This window comes from Mya arenaria, chromosome 3 (assembly GCF_026914265.1).
Source record: "Mya arenaria isolate MELC-2E11 chromosome 3, ASM2691426v1".
Lineage (NCBI taxonomy): Eukaryota > Metazoa > Mollusca > Bivalvia > Myida > Myidae > Mya > Mya arenaria.
The window spans coordinates 17,120,370-17,139,184 of NC_069124.1; the positions used below are offsets into that span (position 1 = coordinate 17,120,370).

At 34.1% G+C, this 18,815-nt stretch overlaps 1 protein-coding gene across 4 annotated transcripts in view; it reads left to right on the forward strand.

Moving 5' to 3' along the window:
• Window positions 1-18,760, forward strand: part of LOC128227759 (fibrillin-1-like) — a 35,865-nt gene extending 17,105 nt beyond the window's left edge. For 3 of the 4 annotated variants that reach the window (XM_052938571.1, XM_052938573.1, XM_052938574.1), the window contains 29 exons: window positions 3,217-3,378; window positions 3,781-3,900; window positions 3,990-4,115; window positions 4,337-4,471; window positions 4,701-4,814; window positions 4,992-5,252; window positions 5,420-5,539; window positions 6,003-6,128; window positions 6,506-6,631; window positions 7,574-7,705; window positions 7,818-7,895; window positions 8,149-8,313; window positions 8,443-8,568; window positions 10,752-10,874; window positions 12,097-12,225; window positions 12,363-12,485; window positions 12,610-12,870; window positions 13,160-13,269; window positions 13,402-13,441; window positions 13,572-13,847; window positions 14,084-14,125; window positions 14,249-14,361; window positions 14,493-14,554; window positions 15,029-15,180; window positions 15,474-15,570; window positions 15,762-15,775; window positions 15,994-16,126; window positions 17,065-17,144; window positions 17,329-18,760. In XM_052938571.1, coding sequence (XP_052794531.1) covers window positions 3,217-3,378; window positions 3,781-3,900; window positions 3,990-4,115; window positions 4,337-4,471; window positions 4,701-4,814; window positions 4,992-5,252; window positions 5,420-5,539; window positions 6,003-6,128; window positions 6,506-6,631; window positions 7,574-7,705; window positions 7,818-7,895; window positions 8,149-8,313; window positions 8,443-8,568; window positions 10,752-10,874; window positions 12,097-12,225; window positions 12,363-12,485; window positions 12,610-12,870; window positions 13,160-13,269; window positions 13,402-13,441; window positions 13,572-13,847; window positions 14,084-14,125; window positions 14,249-14,361; window positions 14,493-14,554; window positions 15,029-15,180; window positions 15,474-15,570; window positions 15,762-15,775; window positions 15,994-16,126; window positions 17,065-17,144; window positions 17,329-17,426 — 3,644 coding nt within the window. In that variant the 3' untranslated portion in view covers window positions 17,427-18,760. The remainder of the gene's footprint in view (window positions 1-3,216; window positions 3,379-3,780; window positions 3,901-3,989; window positions 4,116-4,336; window positions 4,472-4,700; window positions 4,815-4,991; window positions 5,253-5,419; window positions 5,540-6,002; window positions 6,129-6,505; window positions 6,632-7,573; window positions 7,706-7,817; window positions 7,896-8,148; window positions 8,314-8,442; window positions 8,569-10,751; window positions 10,875-12,096; window positions 12,226-12,362; window positions 12,486-12,609; window positions 12,871-13,159; window positions 13,270-13,401; window positions 13,442-13,571; window positions 13,848-14,083; window positions 14,126-14,248; window positions 14,362-14,492; window positions 14,555-15,028; window positions 15,181-15,473; window positions 15,571-15,761; window positions 15,776-15,993; window positions 16,127-17,064; window positions 17,145-17,328) is intronic. The other variant, XM_052938572.1, reaches the window with a different exon arrangement.
• Window positions 18,761-18,815: the final 55 nt, after the last annotated feature.

Consider the following 18,815-nt stretch of genomic DNA (forward strand, 5'->3'; position numbering starts at 1 on the left):
TGACCGTTGAAGACCGCAGTTTGATTTACATGGCATTGTTAACTACTCTTCAGTATTTATCTCACACAGTAATTCGGTCACACTGTTGTATTATGTCTGACGGTTGAAGGCCGCAGTTTAATTTACATGCTGATGTTAACAACCTTTCAGTATTGATCTCTTACAGTAATTTGGCCAAATTGTTGTATAATCACTGACGGTTAAAGGCCGCAGTTTGATTTACATGGCATTGTTAACTACTCTTCAGTATTTATCTCACACAGGAATTTGGCCACACTGTTGTATTATGTCTGACGGTTGAAGGCCGCAGTTTAATTTACATGCTGATGTTAACAACCTTTCAGTATTGAACTCTTACAGTAATTTGGCCAAATTGTTGTATAATCACTGACGGTTAAAGGTCGCAGTTTGATTTACATGGTATTGTTAACTACTCTTCAGTATTGATCTCACACAGTAATTTGGCCACACTGTTGTATAATGTCTGACGGTTGAAGTCCGCAGTTTTATTTACATGCTGTTGTTAACTACTTTTCAGTATTGATCTCTTACAGTTTTTGGCCAAACTGTTGTATAATGTTTGACCCTTGAAGGCCGCAGTTTGATTTACATGCTGTTGTTAACTACTTTTCAGTATTGATCTCTAACAGTAATTTGGCCAAACTTTTGTGCAATCTCTGACGATTGAAGGCCGCAGTTTGTTTACAAGTTGTTGTTAACTACTTTTCAGTATTGATCTCTAACAGCACTTTGGCCAAATTTTTGTACAATCTCTGACGATTGAAGGCCGCAGTTTGATTTACATGCTGTTGTTAACTGGTTTTCAGTATTGATCCCCAACAGCACTTTGGCCAAACTTTTGTATAATCTTTGACGATTGAAGGCCGCAGTTTGATTTGCATGCTATTAATTCCTGTTCCTTAATACTGCAGAAGCAATTATACCCTTTTAAGGTCAAATTACCGAACAAACACGCACATTCATGTACTATTATAATAATTGTTTTTCCCCTGTGATATATAACTTTTACTGAAATAGCTGTTGCATGTTTCTTCGTGTTCTTCGAATATAATCATTTCACACATTCATTTTCTTACATGTACTTTTTAAACATTTTCTTCGTTTTCAATAACTATTTGCCAATGTATATAACTGTGTATAAAGTTGCTTTTTTGCTCTTTTAATGAATGCTCAAAATGTCTCTCTATTGTATACCAACCTTTCCGTTGAACTTTTGTTACACAATGATAACATTCATTTGTGGAAACAACTAAGTTTATTCCATTGATAAAACTTTTCAATAATATATTCCCATTGCTTTTAAAATTCTGACATGATCATTCCCATTCGTTATTACCGAACTGCTAGAATATAATGTAAATACCTCGCACATTTGCAACAAATGTTCATTTCATTAAAATGTTCCTACAAATTGTTCTGCTTCTTAACCCTTGAAAGCATTCATTTGTATGTTAATGTTATTCATATTAAAAAATTACCAACATTTGTTTTGCATTTCTTTTTAAAATTTTGAAATCATCTATTTGCTGTTGTTAAAATTCTTCATCTTAAAAACTAATGTACTTTAATCTTTATTTCTCAAAACCAATCCTGCCTTTTGTATTGGACTCTTCTAAAGACTGCTTCACTGTGTTGTGCTTTCTTGTAAATAAGTATGTATATACGTTAACATCCATTTATCCCATTTCAAACTATTCATTTAAAGGGACTGTACACCAGATTGGCACCAATAAAAGATTATTTTTTGTACCGAATCTCAGGACAATTATTTAATAAAATGTGTTACGCTTTGATATCATAATTGTAAAAAAGGTACCAAAATGTAAAATAAAAATGTGTCGGAAACCGGGTTCGAACCCGTGTGGCTAAAATTGCAGTCCAGCGTCGTACCCACTGAGCTACGACGGCTAACTCTGATCTTGTGACATAATTAAGATACATACCTAACTCGGTAATATCACGTGATAACACCGGGTAGCCAATCACGCATAAGAAATTAATTATACTAGGTAGACATACCTAGTTATCTTTTTTAATGGAAAAATACGAATTACAGCCCCTTTAATAGTTCAAGTTTGCTATTTCTCAGGATTTTTATTATTACCTGTATATGTTATGAAACTGTGTATTATATGTTGCATATTTCATACTTGAAGGACACATCTGTGTTTCAATACCGTATATTGTTGATTGCATTCTGAATATCATGTCAAACTCATTTCTAGTCACTTCTCTTTTTTTAACTTGCATTTATATTGTTTCAATTTCAAATTTTGAATAAAAGTGCCACTTTTTATTTCTCTGTTCATTTTTCCTCCTTTTACATTGTTTTCTGACTAACATGACTAGAACAAATTAGCCTTATAGTCATTTATAGTGCCTATTCGTTCTAATTTAAGCACTTCAACATACACAAAGTGCAGCTTTTTTATTTCTTCAAACAAAGTTCTCATTACAAAACGTTTCAATGTATTACTTAAAATCTGTCTTAAAGTAAAATAAAGCTTGAAAGATGTCCTGCATTATTTGAATACGATTTGTGAACTCATCAATGTTTGCATTATATATATGTTATAATAATTATTATTATTATTATTATAATTATTATATACCATATTTCTATAGCACTCTTTTCATACATAAAATATGTTCAAAAGTGCTTTACAATGTAATATAAAACAATAGACAAACGCAAATGCTTATAACAATATTAACACTAGTCAATTAAAACAAAGTGTTTATGCATAGTACATATGTACAGAATTAATATAATATAAAATGTTTGAAATAACTTTAAAATAATAAAATAATAATTTCAGAGTTAGTGAAAACCAATAAAATTTAAAAATAAAGTAACAACAAGCAGTTAAATCCCGGATAGATCCATGCACTCGAAAATAAAATAATAAAACACTTATTGTCCATAATACTGTAGAAAATAGTGGGTTTTCAGAGCCTTCTTTAAATTTTGCAAGGTGTTACAGTCTCTGATGTCAGATGGGAGTGCATTCCATAACTTAGCTGATGCTCGTTATAAAACGAACCTAAGCTGATTAAAATGTCCATGTGTCAGTACTGAAACTGCCCCCTCACAAAACACTATCTGTACATTGCTATGGATCGTTTTAGAGCGAGCCTTTTTTGCTGTCTCCTACAGCAATTTGTTTGTATCAAACCTTCTGTTGTGACTTATAGGTTTAGACTGTGAGAACGATTTTGACGGCTGCGCGGTAAGCCCATGCTCTCTCGGGAGGACTTGTGAGGACATCCCTGCAGGAAGTCACAACTCCACGGGTCCAGCTTACACATGTAGTCCGTGCCCCGACGGCTATTTGGACAATGGTTCTGAATGCATAGGTATGTGATAAAAAATACTGCTTTTACATTGTGTCACAAAATGTCCTTAAATTTGATAACATTTTACAGTGTTCACAATTAATTTCCAATTCACGTAGCTCAATATCGACTCCAATTACTCGAACATTCTTAATTGTCCTTTTATATGAAATTTATCTGGTTGATTTATTTTTTTGTATAAATTGTATAAATTGTGCAATTCTTTCATGGTAAAGAGTTTTTTTAAAAGGAAACAATGTGAAAGATTATCATTCTAAAATATGAACATGCTTAATATATTTTTATATATTTATTTACATAAACTCTTTTCTATAGTGAATTTCGACATAGCCTTTCCTTGCGATTTCATTTTGGCAGTCTATTTGATTAGGTTGATTTCATCTAATATATTTTCTTTTACAGACATCAACGAGTGTGAACTGGTAAATGGTTGTGAACAAATATGCATAAATACTGATGGTAGCTACATATGTGATTGCGACAAAGGTTTCAGGATTAGTTATGATTTACAAAAGTGTTTAGGTAAGTGTTCTTCGAAATGCGCAACCGTTCTTCAAATAAATCAAATCCTTTGTACTGTATGTTTTGTATTTGAAACCATGTTTCTTCAGATATCAATGAATGCGATGAATCGTTACACAATTGCAGTCATTTATGTGAAAATATACGCGGAGGTTTTAAATGCGTCTGTCATTCTGGATACATGTTTGAAGTTTCCAGTTGGGGCTGTATTGCAGGTGAGAATGCTTCACTTCTTTTTTCACCAGCCTAGTTGGGCAGATATAATGGAGATCTGTTGTGGTATTAAGGAATGATTTCCACATAGTGAATAGGTGTTATTTTTAGGATGGGAAATCGAATAGCATATCTAGTATTTCCATCTCTGCAGGAACAACAGCGTGTGGTTGCTCTCATTTAACATAGTTGTATACCGTGTATTACGATTTCAATGTTTCAGACAGCGCCGTTACACTTTCGTGTACCGACATAGATTGCTCTCAGGCAGAAGGATGCACAGTTAATTCAGTCAACGAGTCTACGTGCTTTTGTCTCGACGGCTACGTATTTGATAGGGATACAAACACTTGTGTTGGTATGTGCCATGTGCCAGTTTTTCAGTTTCTTTCGATTTTGCTCAGTGCTATTTCTGCACGTACTTAAATATATATACATATGTTTACTTAATCGTTTTCACATTAAATTAACCCAAGTTATGGTAGTTTTAGTTATACGCATTAATTGCATTTAAGTTAAAAATCAAGAATGAAACACATTTTACAAACATTTTTATATTATTGTAAAGTTATGACCAATAATTGCAGATATAGATGAGTGCACAATTGGCGTTTGTCCGCATGACTGTGTAAATCACAATGGCAGTTTCCAGTGTAAATGCCATCGTGGGTACAAACTCACAGATGTCACCAAATGCACCGGTAATCCAATTTTGTTAATCGCACGATGAACATAGACTTATTAAATCATTTTACACATAATAGTTGGACATTTCCTTCACAAATCTGTTCATATATAAATAATAATTAGATTTAAGTCAAATATGTTCCCATTTGAATGTATTGCATAGGTAAAGTGACTATGTTATCTATATTTAGAATGTGATGCACCGTTCTATGGCGATGATTGTGGGAACATGTGTGACTGCTCACCAAACGGAATGGATAGATGTGATCCAGGAAAAGGATGCATTTGCCGGGTTGGTTGGCATGGACCCAAGTGCGAAGATGACGTCAACGAATGTGAAAACGTCATCAGCTCGTGTGCTGAGCCGTATACAGAGTGTGGGAATACAATTGGCTCATTTATTTGCAAATGTATTGATGGTTATGAGAAATCAAGCGATAGTCTTTGTGTTGGTAAGACATTCTATAACATCTGTATTTTTTAAACTTATGCCTGCAGACAAAATTAATTACAACCTGAACGGACAACGATTTTGACATATGACATGAAAGTATATTCTTGGTAAAAAATATATAATAATATTTTGTGACAGAACCAAATAATTTACATATTTCTATAGATACAGATGAATGTGCAGATCCCTTGCAGAACAATTGTAGTCACGTATGTCTCAACACGGCTGGAGGGTACACATGTGAGTGCGACGAAGGCTATACGGATGACGGCATACATTGTAAAGGTATACATTTCCTTTCATTAGCAAATTTGTGTCTAGGGTGCCGGTAGAGTGAAGGGGTATTAAAACAATATCAACTACTGGGACAAGCACAGTTGCTTAAAATTCAACCAAGATCCTATTGAAAAAACAAGGGTCAAGACTAAGCCAACTCGTAACAACAAACATTACCTAACAAAAAACATTACAAAACCATCCAGATATTGTCACTGCTAAATGTTGGTGTAACTGCCTTGGCAAGGTCAGTGAAAACTAAGCAAGGACTTTATGGGGGTTAAAACCGGTTACGTACGCCCAACCTCATACTCAAAACCTAAGTTAGTCGTTTGCCGCTGATCTAACCCATGTTGCGTACTGGCACCCAAAAGTTTGTCATTCATCCGATTCTTCAATGTCACCCTTTTTGTCTCATTTGATTTCAAATTGTTAATTAATTCACATTTAGAATCGAAATAATTTCTTTCAGATATTGATGAGTGTGAATTGGGCACATCTGGGTGTGATCAGCTGTGTGAGAATCACCAGGGTGCGTTTAACTGCTACTGTTATTTTGGGTACCGTTTGAATGACGATCGCCAAACTTGTAAAGAAGGTATAGTTTGTGTGTTGTTTCTCTGCCCTCTTTTTTAAAATATTTTATTTAATTGACAGTCAATTAACTTTACATGCATTTAGATATTTCTTTATTTTTTTCCCGGCAGAAGTATATACAGGTTGTATATACAGAAGTATATAAGCAGACAATAAGTGATCATGACTATTCACTAAAATAGTAAAAAAAATAAAAAATATGTATTAACACTTATTTAGTGAATATTGATCTTTGATAATCCTCATTGGTTCTAAGTAGGACTCAAAACGTAATTATCGTCCTTCAATACATGAACATGAAGGATGAATGCCTTAATTTATACTATTACACAGCAGTTTTCTCAACTTTATTATTGAATCCTTTTTTCTTCGATACAGTTGAAAATCCGTGTGAATCATTGAGCAATCTAACGTGTAATCACTACTGCGTGGTTAAAGACGCCTCGGCAGCGTGCCAGTGTTGGCCTGGCTTCAGTCTCCAGGAGGACAAACAAACATGTGCAGGTAATAGTTAACATGATAATTAGTTCTGGTTTCCATAACTTTAATGTTGATATATTTTTTATGTTTACAACACATTAAAGTTATGGCGTAACCCCCATATAAAAGTCAACCAGAATCAACTGAGTATGATGATGCAATTAAATGACTCTGCAGTCACATGACCATGATGACGTCGCTGGATTCTATTTATATCATCGAATTCACATTGTTCATTTAGTTAAAACCAATTGCAGTAAGGTTGAAAATACCTTTTGATGAGTAAAAACAATTAATTTATTCGAAATTTATTATTAGTTATTTACTTTTTATTCAAAATAGAAAAAATAACAGCAAAATAAACACTACATGTGTGAGGTCAAATGTTGGTCACATGGGTATGTTATGAAAATCTTCTTATCACGTGATTAAATTTGAACACAACTATGACCTAGATAAGGAATGCTTATGATCGGATTATTAAAATGATAAATTAACTATCTATAAAGCGTTTTTTGGTTTTGAAAACGTGTTTGTGAACTGCATTTTACTTCATTTACCTGAGGATATAGTTATTTTGTCTGTTCAATGCATACAAGTGAAATAACAGCGTGACATAAAAATGTCATGAATTCTGGTAAGGTTTGGAAACGGCATTCTCTTCAGCTAACACGTCCAAAAAGGTGATATATAACGTGTTCGCTGAAGTTCTTTAGCTACATGATAATCATACCTCGTATATTTTTTGCTGCTAAACAAACCTCAGTGTAAATATACAAATCGACAAATTAATATACATGTACTAAACTATAGCATAGTAATGTCTTACCTACTAGGTACCAAGGTGTATGTTTAGACGTTTGGCTTCTGAGCTTGTTTCTGTAGCTTTTCCTATAAATATTACTAAAGAAATGCTTATGCACGACGCTTTTTTAAATGTTTTGTTAACATTTTACATATTTTTAGATATAAATGAATGTGAAGATGATGACTTAAATACATGCAGCGACAAGACTTCCTGTAAGAACGTCCCTGGTTCGTTTCTGTGTGATTGTCAAGTTGGCTCAAAATTGGAAAATGACGGAAGGACTTGCACCGGTATTAGTGTTTTTCTTGTAATTTTTACAAAATACGCTATTTTATTATATTCATGTGTTTTATATGTCGGAAGTTTTCAGATGTTTCCTTAAATTCATTTTCCTATTTGCAGCTTGTGACGAATTCCATTTTGGTAAAAACTGCTCTGAATCGTGTCACTGCGTAAATGGAGAATGTGATTCAATAACAGGTATTCTTTTGTTGTTTTCTACTGGGCATGTGTTCTTGTGACACTGAAATTGTATTTCTTGCATGAGGTCAGCTTTATGCTCTTTTGGATTAAAAGTACGGTTTTAACTGTTTGACTGTTTGTTCTTTATATCAAGTTAATGTTGACAAAGTGTATATAACTGACAACGAATGCGATGGAACAAATATGATAAGCCAAGAAGCCAAAGTATAAGTTGTATTAACATTCCTGGAATGAAAATCTTGAAACATAGGTTGTAAGTGTTTCCCGGGCTGGAGAGGTGTTGACTGCATCATTGATCTCGACGAGTGTTCGATGGCGAACAATTGCACCGGAGAGACAGTTTGTTCAAACACAGCCGGAAGTTATGCGTGTGCATGTAAATCTGGGTTCAAATTGGAAGAGGACATATGTCATGGTAAAGGCAACATGCATTAAACGAATTGTACACTTCTAACGCATCAATTGGACATTTTAGTAATTAGAAATTGATAATGTAAAATATTTTACAACTCCTTAAAATTGCGTTTTCAATCTTTCTATTAAGATATCAATGAGTGTGCGGATAACTCATTGAATACGTGTGACCAGATCTGTAACAATACCAACGGCAGCTATGATTGCGAATGTTACGAAGGCTATATATTTGATGGAAGCATGAGAAAATGCAAAGGTAAGACAGTTGAGTTCCGGTATTTGTATTGTATGGCTTTTTTGAAAGTTAAACAGCTGCTCTTGTGTTTAAATCGACAAAGTTGTGTGTATATGTCTATATATTATCAGTGTGTGTGTACCACGTGATAAATTACGTCATAAATTTTACGTCGGAAGGCAACATTTTGCTTAAAATGTAGACTTAAAACAAGAAAAACTTTTCTTTTACTACACTATTTTAAATGAAACAAAGGAAAGCCTATGCTGCTTAAAGGGCTCCGTCTTCGTTTTATTGCCGGAGGTTGCTAAGGTGAGTAGTTTCATCAAACACTTCGACAAACCTGTTTCCGAAATAATGTTTTGATTGTGCTCCGTTTGTCGAAGTGTTTTAAGAAAATAACTCTCAATCAAACTCTGGTAAAAGACCGAAGGCGGGGCTCCGTAAGCGGCGTAGACTGCGCTATGTTTCATTTAAAATGGTGAAGAGATAGTGAAGTTATCTTTGTTTAAAGTCTTCATTCGAAGCAAAATGTTGCCTTCCGACGTAGCATCTATGACGCAATTTATCACGTGGTATATACACACACTAATTATGACCTCTGTCACACTGCTACAAATCGCCGTGCATTGGTACGATTTGGTTTGGAAAAAAGTTAGGGCGTTTTAAGAGATCCCTGTGATATATCTCGGCAATTGTTGCGATAATGTTATATATGTACTTCACAAATTGCCTAGACAGTAGTCAGAAACTCCTTCGGTCCATATTCGACATTATTTCGAAAATGCACGAGATTTTACGGGTTATATAGTGTATGGTTCGAGTAACTGCGGATTTACACGAGTTTAAAGGACGATTATTTGTATTAGTATAATTGCAATATGAGTACAGTATGAGTACGACTAAGTACATTATTTGGTTATTTTGCCCAAGTTTATGAGAATTGTTTTACACAATAGAGTTAAAATAGTACTAAACAACAAGCGTTTTGATATAAACTCGCCCGGTGTATCGGCATTGTAATTGAATACCTAAAACCAAACAATACTCGTTTAACATTTGCGCAGCATCGAACACATTCAATGAAATACCGTAGTGGATACGCCATCTCTCCATACTATGTCACAATACGTATGTAACGAAAACAGGCAAGAACATACGACAACATGCTAGAAAGTGTAAGGCTGGTGAACAACAATGTTCGGATGAGTTGCGAGATATGTACGATGACTTTCTCGAGGACGACAATTTAAAGACAAAAAGTTTATAATTCTTGAAGGCCGTTCCCAGTTATATAGGACACACGATCACAATATTTTGATTCCATATGACATAACGCGACATCTGTCCGATTCCACGCGACAAGATTTGTGTTATTAACTGATATTAAAAAAATCGTTTGACTCCCAGGGTGCCTGATTCTATCACGTAAATATTTCGGATCTTTTTATTATTCATTTACATTCGGAGCTCCTCGGCCATTTTTATCGAAAACAACCTCGGATACATGCCGGTACATCAGTTAAAGTAGTTCGTAATGTTTTGAATTATATCATTAATTAAATGTAGTGTTTTAGAGTTGTATTTATTGATCTAAGTTTAAATTGATTGCCAGTTAAGTGTAATATTGCAAACACAATTAAGATTCCCAAGAGTTAAGCCATGAAGTTTAACTGCTGAATAAAATTACTACACGATCTACTTGCAGCGGACTTAAACGTACCGCTTTTTGAGTATGTAACCTGTCCAAATACATTCGATGTCTTTTTCGATAAAAATGGCCGAGTAGTTCCGAATGTATTCATTAAGTGCCAAACGGCCTATTCGTTTCTCATTAATTTGAATGTACGGTGTTGACCTAATATTATCGTGTACATATGTCTGCGCTGAATTACAATGAAACGGCAAGTTCTCCAATTTTACACCAATAACATAAACAGCACAGTATACCTCAGAATCTTACATAAGTGTATATAAAATATTGAAAATATGTGTCGATTATGACAAAGGGTAATTTTCTTCACATCCATAGTTAATTTCATGACAAATGTTTATACAACTATGAATTAGTTTCATACGCTCATTTGTCTTCGAAACATCTATGATCATCTTTACTCTTGTTGTGAATAATTTGTTTACGTAAATATAACCATTTCGCCTGAACATTAGCTAGATTTATGAATCATGTTTCCCCAACATTCCAGACATCGATGAGTGCTACCAAGGACTAGTTTGTGATCATAACTGTCTAAATACCAATGGACACTTCATTTGCTCATGCCGACAAGGATTTAAACTCGACTTGAATGACCGGAAGTCGTGCATAGGTAAGGTTACAAGGAATAATCTAGGGTTAGTATGATTGTTGTGCCATAACGTTTATTATCTTGGGGCGGTATGTGTTTCTTGTTGTTGTTTTTTATTCAGCCTTGTGCCTTAACACAGGATGTTGGATATATATAAGTTTCCAATGTTTTATTATCATTATTGACCATGTTTTCAACAAAAACGGGTTATTAAAATGAGGATGATGTTGGGCGATTTGACACATGTGCTAGTGGCCTGGGAGCGGGCGCCAAACATTAGTTTCGGCCAAATGACTTCAGTAAGCAATGATGGACAGGGATGAAACTTCGTTTATAGAAAGCGTATGTGAAAACTCGCTTGAAATTGCTTTTGAGGGTGTCGGGGTCAAGGTCAAGGTCACCTTAACTAAAAATAGAAAAATATTTTCCACCCAATAACTTCAGTAAGGATTGACGGATAGTGATGAAACTTGTTGTGTATGCAGCTTATACTTGGGATTGCCGGTGCACTGTTACCAGAAATAGAATAATGGTTCCGCTCAATAACTTTAAATAGGAATAATGGCTAGTGAGTCGACATGGTGTGTATGTAGCTTATGTGAAGAATTAGATTTGGATTGCTTTTGGAGTTGGTGTGGTCAACGTTACTAAAATAGAAAAATGGTTCCTGCAAAATAACTTTAGTCAGGATTGATGAAAAGTTAATAAAATTCGTGTATATGTAGCTTATGTGAAGAGCTAGCTATGGATAACTTTTGAGAGGGGAACGATTTCCACCCAATATGTTTAGTTAGGATTGAGGGTGGGGATCATATGTGAAGAGCTAGCTATGGATTGCTTTTGAGGGGAAAATGGTTTCCGCCCAATACGTTTAGTTAGAATTGAGGGAAGGGAGCTTATGTGAAGATCTAGCTATGGATTGCTTTTCAGGGTGGTTGCGTCAAAGTAATGGTCATGATACTGAGTATGAAAGTTGCAGCAAAACTAAACAAACAAGATACTTCACTGGATTTATTTTCAATTATAAATGTTTGTTTTTCATAAGTAAAGTGAAAGGTTGACTTTATTTTAACACATACAAGGAATAAATTGGCTTCAATTTCTAATATGGAAACCATATGGAAAACCTTTTACGTCGCATTGCGGCGCTTCTAGTCTCATTTGATTTATGATGTATTGTATGTATAACTGACAGTAAAGACTGTTCTCTTGAATAATCAGTGTTATGATTTTCACGTTGTAGCAAAACAACTTTGTGAAGACGAGGATCACTGCCCAGAAAATTCGACATGTGTTATAGAAAATAAAAATGCTTCGTGCGTATGTAATAAAGGTTTTCAGTCATCTTCCAATACGAATGTTACGTGTTCTGGTAAGCTGTAATTATTTTATCTTAAAATTTGAAATTGCAATGAATAAAAAAAACTTCTTAGCAATGTCTGCCATTAATTTAACGTGTATTAATTTAGTTCGATATAATGTTAAGCATAATATTAAAATTTATTTCAGATATCGATGAATGTTTAATGGAGCCATCGCTTTGTTCGCAACAATGTCACAACGTAAAAGGGTCATTTTATTGTTTTTGTGATACCGGATACCGTCTTCAGCAGGACGCACGGACATGCACTGGTATGTACAACAGAAATATAAGTATAAATAAATAGTGATAGTAGATTCGTATATTTATCATTGCATTGCTAATCTTAATTATGAAGATGTTGTTGAAAATAAAGCATGCGCGTTGACTTTGTAGCGTGTGAGGAAGGCTATTACGGGGAAAATTGTAACACGAAGTGCCAATGTGTTTCTGAGAACACAGATACGTGCGATGGAACGACGGGAGAATGCCGCTGTCTCCAGGAATGGGATGGGGACGCGTGTGATATGGACGTGAATGAATGCAATACGTCATTGAACATTTGTCCACTCCGCTCGCAGTGTAAAAACTTACAAGGCGGTTTTCTGTGCGAGTGTGACATCGGCTTTGAAATGACGGCTGACCGTCAGTGTAAAGGTAGTATGATAATTTTAAAAGTTTAGTATATTTAAAACGTATAAAACATACTTGTGGCTTTGGTCGTTTTTTCAAGTCAGAGATTCTCATTCTCGTCAACATGCCTAAATATATTCGATACTTGCAGACATTTGAAACCCTAAAGGTCCACGAACAACATTTATAAAATTACATGTAGTTCCTAGTTTAGACTTGTTTAACTGAAGTGATGTCACAAGATAAATTAGCATTAATTTATTTTCGTTAAAATGTATTACGTATTATTCGCTTTTGTAATTATTTTGAACAGAATGCGACGTCAACTATTTTGGAAAGAATTGTGCTTCGTTATGTGGATGCAGAGAAGATGATACACAATTGTCTTGCGATAATATTGGCGGACAGTGTCTGTGCAAACCGGTATTCTGTTTCTCTTGTATTCCCTTTTTGATTTCATACATTTATAGATATTTTTGAAATGTTTTAATGTCAAAAGTTCATTAATTTAAAATTGTGTTGTCTGCGTTTAAGAGGAATTTCACTTTATTTTAGGGATATGGATTATCATTGGAAGGGAATATACGATGTTCAAGTAAGTCGCGAAAGTTATGTGTCAAATATTGTAAATGATTTTTTGTCTGCTTGTACGTGATTAATGAAAACTTTTTTATCTCAGTTCACAAACAAAATCATTAACTCTTAATAACCTGTTATATAACTAGTGTGCACGTACAATACTTACGGCGTCAACTGCTCGGAGACATGTCCATGCAACTTAACGAACTCACAGCAAATGCAGCAGTCCTGTGACCCAGTGGTTGGGACGTGCATGTGTAACAAGATGTGGGAGGGGAGCACGTGTAACCAGGACCTGGATGAATGCAGCACGCCCAACATATGTGGCACATCGGATGACAAAGGATGTCACAATATAAAAGGTGGATACGTTTGTGATTGCAGACGAGGTTACCACATGGTCAACAATAGTTGCGTCAAAGGTAAAATGATCGACATTCTGTTATAAAAGAACTGTTGATGTCTGCCATTTGCAAATACTTGATTTCCAACTACTGAAACCTTGCACTGCATTAGTCAATCCCACTTGAAACATTCCCAGTATACAATATTGTTATAGAATCTACAAAAAAAAACATGTTTAATGGTAAAAAAATTTACTTCGATTTTTTTTAATTACATACAGATACAAACTGCAGAATAAATTTATACATTTCAGACACACAAAATCATACAAGTCAAGTTATTCCAAAAAGTTCAGGTAACAGTTTGTTCTGTTTTTTTGTTTGTTGATGTTTTTCAAAAACGATTTTTGGAAGGTCTTTATTTTCTCAATTGTTTTATTCATGAATTAATTCGAATGAATTAATCTCCCATGTTTTAGAAAGAGTGTTCCTCTTCACTCACGAGATTATAATCTACGTCGCTCTTCCGACTTCTGAAGACCTTGAGGTCATAGCAACGTACAACGAAGTCGAACAGAATGTCAAAGATTCGGTATGACAGAATATATTACACTTACAGTTATAAGATATCTTCATGCCTCTTCATTAAATGATGTCGTTTGTTTGAAGTAAAGTGTATCATTGATAATAATATTGAATATTTCCTTTTTTTTTAAATTTCAGTTATATACATTTCATAGCGAGTTTACAGACGCAAACATTACCATTTTCATTCACGATATAAGGTACATGTTCTTCTTTCAATATTTGATTCAATGAAACCTTTTCGTTTTACCTTTTTAGAATCTAAAATATCGCAAGATTTTTGAGGGAAAATCTACATCTACTTTATCAATACATTATATATATGTAAAATTTTATATTGAATTTGAATATTACTGAAAGTGTTTTACAGTCGAATGGGAATATGACATCTTATGAATTAATTCCAACATTCTTTTTTATCTTCTTCTTCATAGACGAGTAAGTTTGGTAATCAAAAACAAGATAGAGTTTTACCTTTTAAAATCTAAATTATCGCCATCCGTTTGCATTTGAGGGAGGGGGATCTATATCTACATTAGCCACAAATAAAACATATACAAATTGACCATATAATTCTGTGAACTTTTTGGGAATAACTGAATGAGTTTCAGTTAAAGGAGAAAATGACTTTGATTTATCAATTAATTCCAACATTTTTTCGTTCTTTTACGAAGACGAGGTAGTTTGTTAGTGAACTACACCGTTGCTCTGGAGACGCGGGAGGAAAATGGAGATCAAGCACGCGCTGATCTTGTTGCCGCATTCGTGGCACTAGGAAATAATGCTACCATAGTTTATGACGGACAGAACGTATCCACGTTCTCAGGTTGAAACATGTTTCATATTCATTGTTGTTATGTACTTCAATTGTAGTTGCAATTGTACAATTGTACAACACTATAGTTATGCTGTTTTAAAGTTAATTGTGAAAGTGATAACGATATGTTCCTTAATAGGAAATGTATAATATTACGGCTGAACTATAAATATGTTCATTGACTGAAATTACTTGTAAACCTTATCGGGCCCATCAACGTTGTATTCATGATGTTATATGCATAGCCCCATTAAAATGTTTGTACCTAAAACTACTACTTGTGTTGTTATTGCTACTTTCAGACTATGCTAGTGACATATGTGAAGTGTATGAAAACGCATTCGGTAAATGCGAAGCCGACCTCGAATGTGTTGTGGAAAATGGCTTACCAGAGTGTAGGTAAGTGTAGCAAATGCGTTCAATGTCCCGGCTACTTTTTCTATTTCGTTTATTGATGACGATTGAATTACTTCTGTATGTATCCGATATTTAACAATTCATACATTAGTGTTCTTGTGAATATATATCACCGAGTTGACTCAGTTTCTGTCCATGTGTTGATGTTTTATTCATTTTGTATTTTATTTCAGACAGACAGAGAGAGGTAAAGTCCAACAGTGGTTGCTGCGAAATTTCAGTTTAAGCGTGATTTCTTTTGCAAATTAATGCAAGAGTTTTGCTCATATTTTCTTAATGCCGATCTGATGTGTACTGTACATGTATGTTTGATTTCAAAGCCAATCATATTTGGGATTTCCCACATAACGTCACTTATGTACTTAATGTACTTAAATAGTTTGACCGGCTGTGTTTTCCACTTAGGTGTTCCATGGAACCTTGTGATCGGTGCAGCTGTAGGAGGAGCAGCATTTCTGATATTGCTGATCATCTTTGTTGCCTGTATTATAAAAATAAGGACAAGTGTTCAAAGAAAAAAGATGAGAAAAGGATATGAGTGAGTATGAACTAGTTTCTTAGAAGACAATAACATCCGTAAAAATTGTATGAATAATAATCTGAGTGTGTAGGGAGGGAGTTATTGTGTCATTGCATGATGTTTAATCGTTCTAGTCATTGTACCATGTTTAATCGTACCATAAATTATTATTGAGTCGAATAGCTTTGGAGACCATGATCAAAGATGACCAAAGCCACAAGTATGGTTTATAGGTTTCAAATAGACTAAACTTTAAAAATTATCAAACTACCTTTACATTTACGGTCAGCCGTCATTTCAAAACCGATGTCACACTCGCACAGAAAACCGCCTTGCAGGTTTTTACACTGCGAGCGGAGTGGACAAATGTACAATGACGTATTGCATTCATTAAGGTCCATATCACACATCCAAATCAAGGTCACGTTCACCTTGGTGGAAGTTTTTTATCTTCTATTTCATTAAGTATATACTGGTTTGAGCAAGAGTCTGACTTACATTGATCATTGTTTCAGGCCTTAAATGATATATATATAATTATATAAAAGCACTTCACATGTGGCAATCTTTATAAAGCTCCATGAAAAACGTTATAACACTTTGGCCTACATGGAATAATTGGATGTTATTTTGATATGACATTCTTCAGTACGGCGAGAGACGATAGTGTTATTGTACAAAGTTCAGAACAGAGACAGTCGTAGATCAATAAATTTTAATAATATATGAGTTTACATTTATTAAGTATTGTATCATTTCGATATATAATTCATGAAGACAAAATAGAACAGAATATATAATTTATTCTGATTGAGCATAAATAATTAATTGGTATACAGCCTACGAATGTTTATGTTAGTTTGCACTAACATAATATGGACAAGCAATCTCGTTTTTTGTGGTCAAGTTAAAATGTGCGTTACATTCGTTTGGTTTGTCATTATGATTATTTTCAGCACACCTGAACCGCACGGTCCCGGATTTGCACACAATTTCTCAAATTCCAAAATTTGGAACAAAACTACACAGAAAGATGGTACGACAATTAAAAAAAAATTTTTACCATAGTTTCCAACGTGTTACATTTTGAAACCTTTCGGAGATGTTTTTTTCAACCGTGTATTTTTAAGACTCTTTACCGTATGGAACTGACTAGTTAAAGTTTGTCGAACTCCACGCTGTTTTGATTGGAAGTGGATAAAGTGTGAATTTCTTTGCAGCAGCAACAACAGAAGCAGCAGAAACAACAGCAACAGAAATAACAGAAGCTGCAGAAACAACAGCAGCAGCAGAATCAGCAAAAACAACAACATTGTAATAATGAAAACGGTCATTTAGGAAATGAGAGTGTCGTCGAAAGGCTGTCAATAGTAGCATAAACCAAATCGCTATTATATTTCACAGATTCTTGGCTGCATGATTCAGAAGGAGGCTTATGTTTTGATGTCCCAGCATATCGAGATAATCTACTTATCACATGTTATGACACAAACTAACACAGTCGGACTCATTTATTTAAGTGTAGTATCTCTTTCCTAAACACAGCTTTTTTAAATATATATTTCTATTACGACACTTACTTGTACATCTAATGCTCTAGGAATTCACTTAAGGCCATGCTCAAGTATAACATTGTCCCTATTGATATGACGTTTAATATATTTAACGCATTTGTTTGGCCTATTTTGAACTATAATTCGGAAATACGGGGCTATAATCAGACTGAGGTGATAGAAAAAGTTCATAGGAAATTTTGCAAGTGGGTTTTAAACCCAAACGCTCTTTAAATTCCCTGTCACCTTTGGAGAGCTAGGAAGATTTCCACGATATCTCGAGCGACACATTCGTATTATTTAGTATTTTTTCAAGTCAACTTATATTGTTTTACTGGAAAATTTTAAATATAGAAATATTTTAGCTAAACTCAGGTTTTCTCTCAAAATTTTAATATTGAACTTGGGAGACATAATGATATTCATAGACAAGATAGGAAAATTACATTGTGTAATTTAACGATACTGAAGATTTTCATTTTGTTTTAGTTTGTTCATTGTATAATGATTTATTGCAGAATTATGTTCCTAAATATAATGTCAGAATGGCGAGTACGATACAATTTATACCATTAACTATATGAAAAACTACAGAAACATGTTCAGAAGCAAAAAGTTTAAACATAAACCCCGTTTAATGGCACAGGGTAAACGCCAAAGACATAGAACACAAAAACAAAAAATCACAAACAAGAAACATGGATCAACATTACAAAACTCCACAAACAACACAGTGCATATAAACTATTTAAGAAAACAAGGTATGTTTATCAAGGATGGTTAGATACCGCCTTGGAACGGTCAGTAAAATTACTTATTTTTGATAATATACCTCTGTTAATAAGATAAGCTATTTTCTGAACCAAAGCTTTCAAAATAAGTTACTTGAATACATAAAATCACCCCTAAAGACATCCTCACATAGAGAACTGTTAAATTAGCTTTAGTTTTTCACGATATTATATAACTTGCGTGTAAATAATATAGAAATTATTCATTTTATTATTTCATGCATGCAATATAAAATACTTATATTTGTGTTGGTGTTATAACGATGAGATATAAAGGCTTTAGTTAAATAAACATTCTGTTCTATTTTGTTCTGTTCTGACCATTTATACAGATCCCTAAGTCTCGATTAATTCATTAATTTT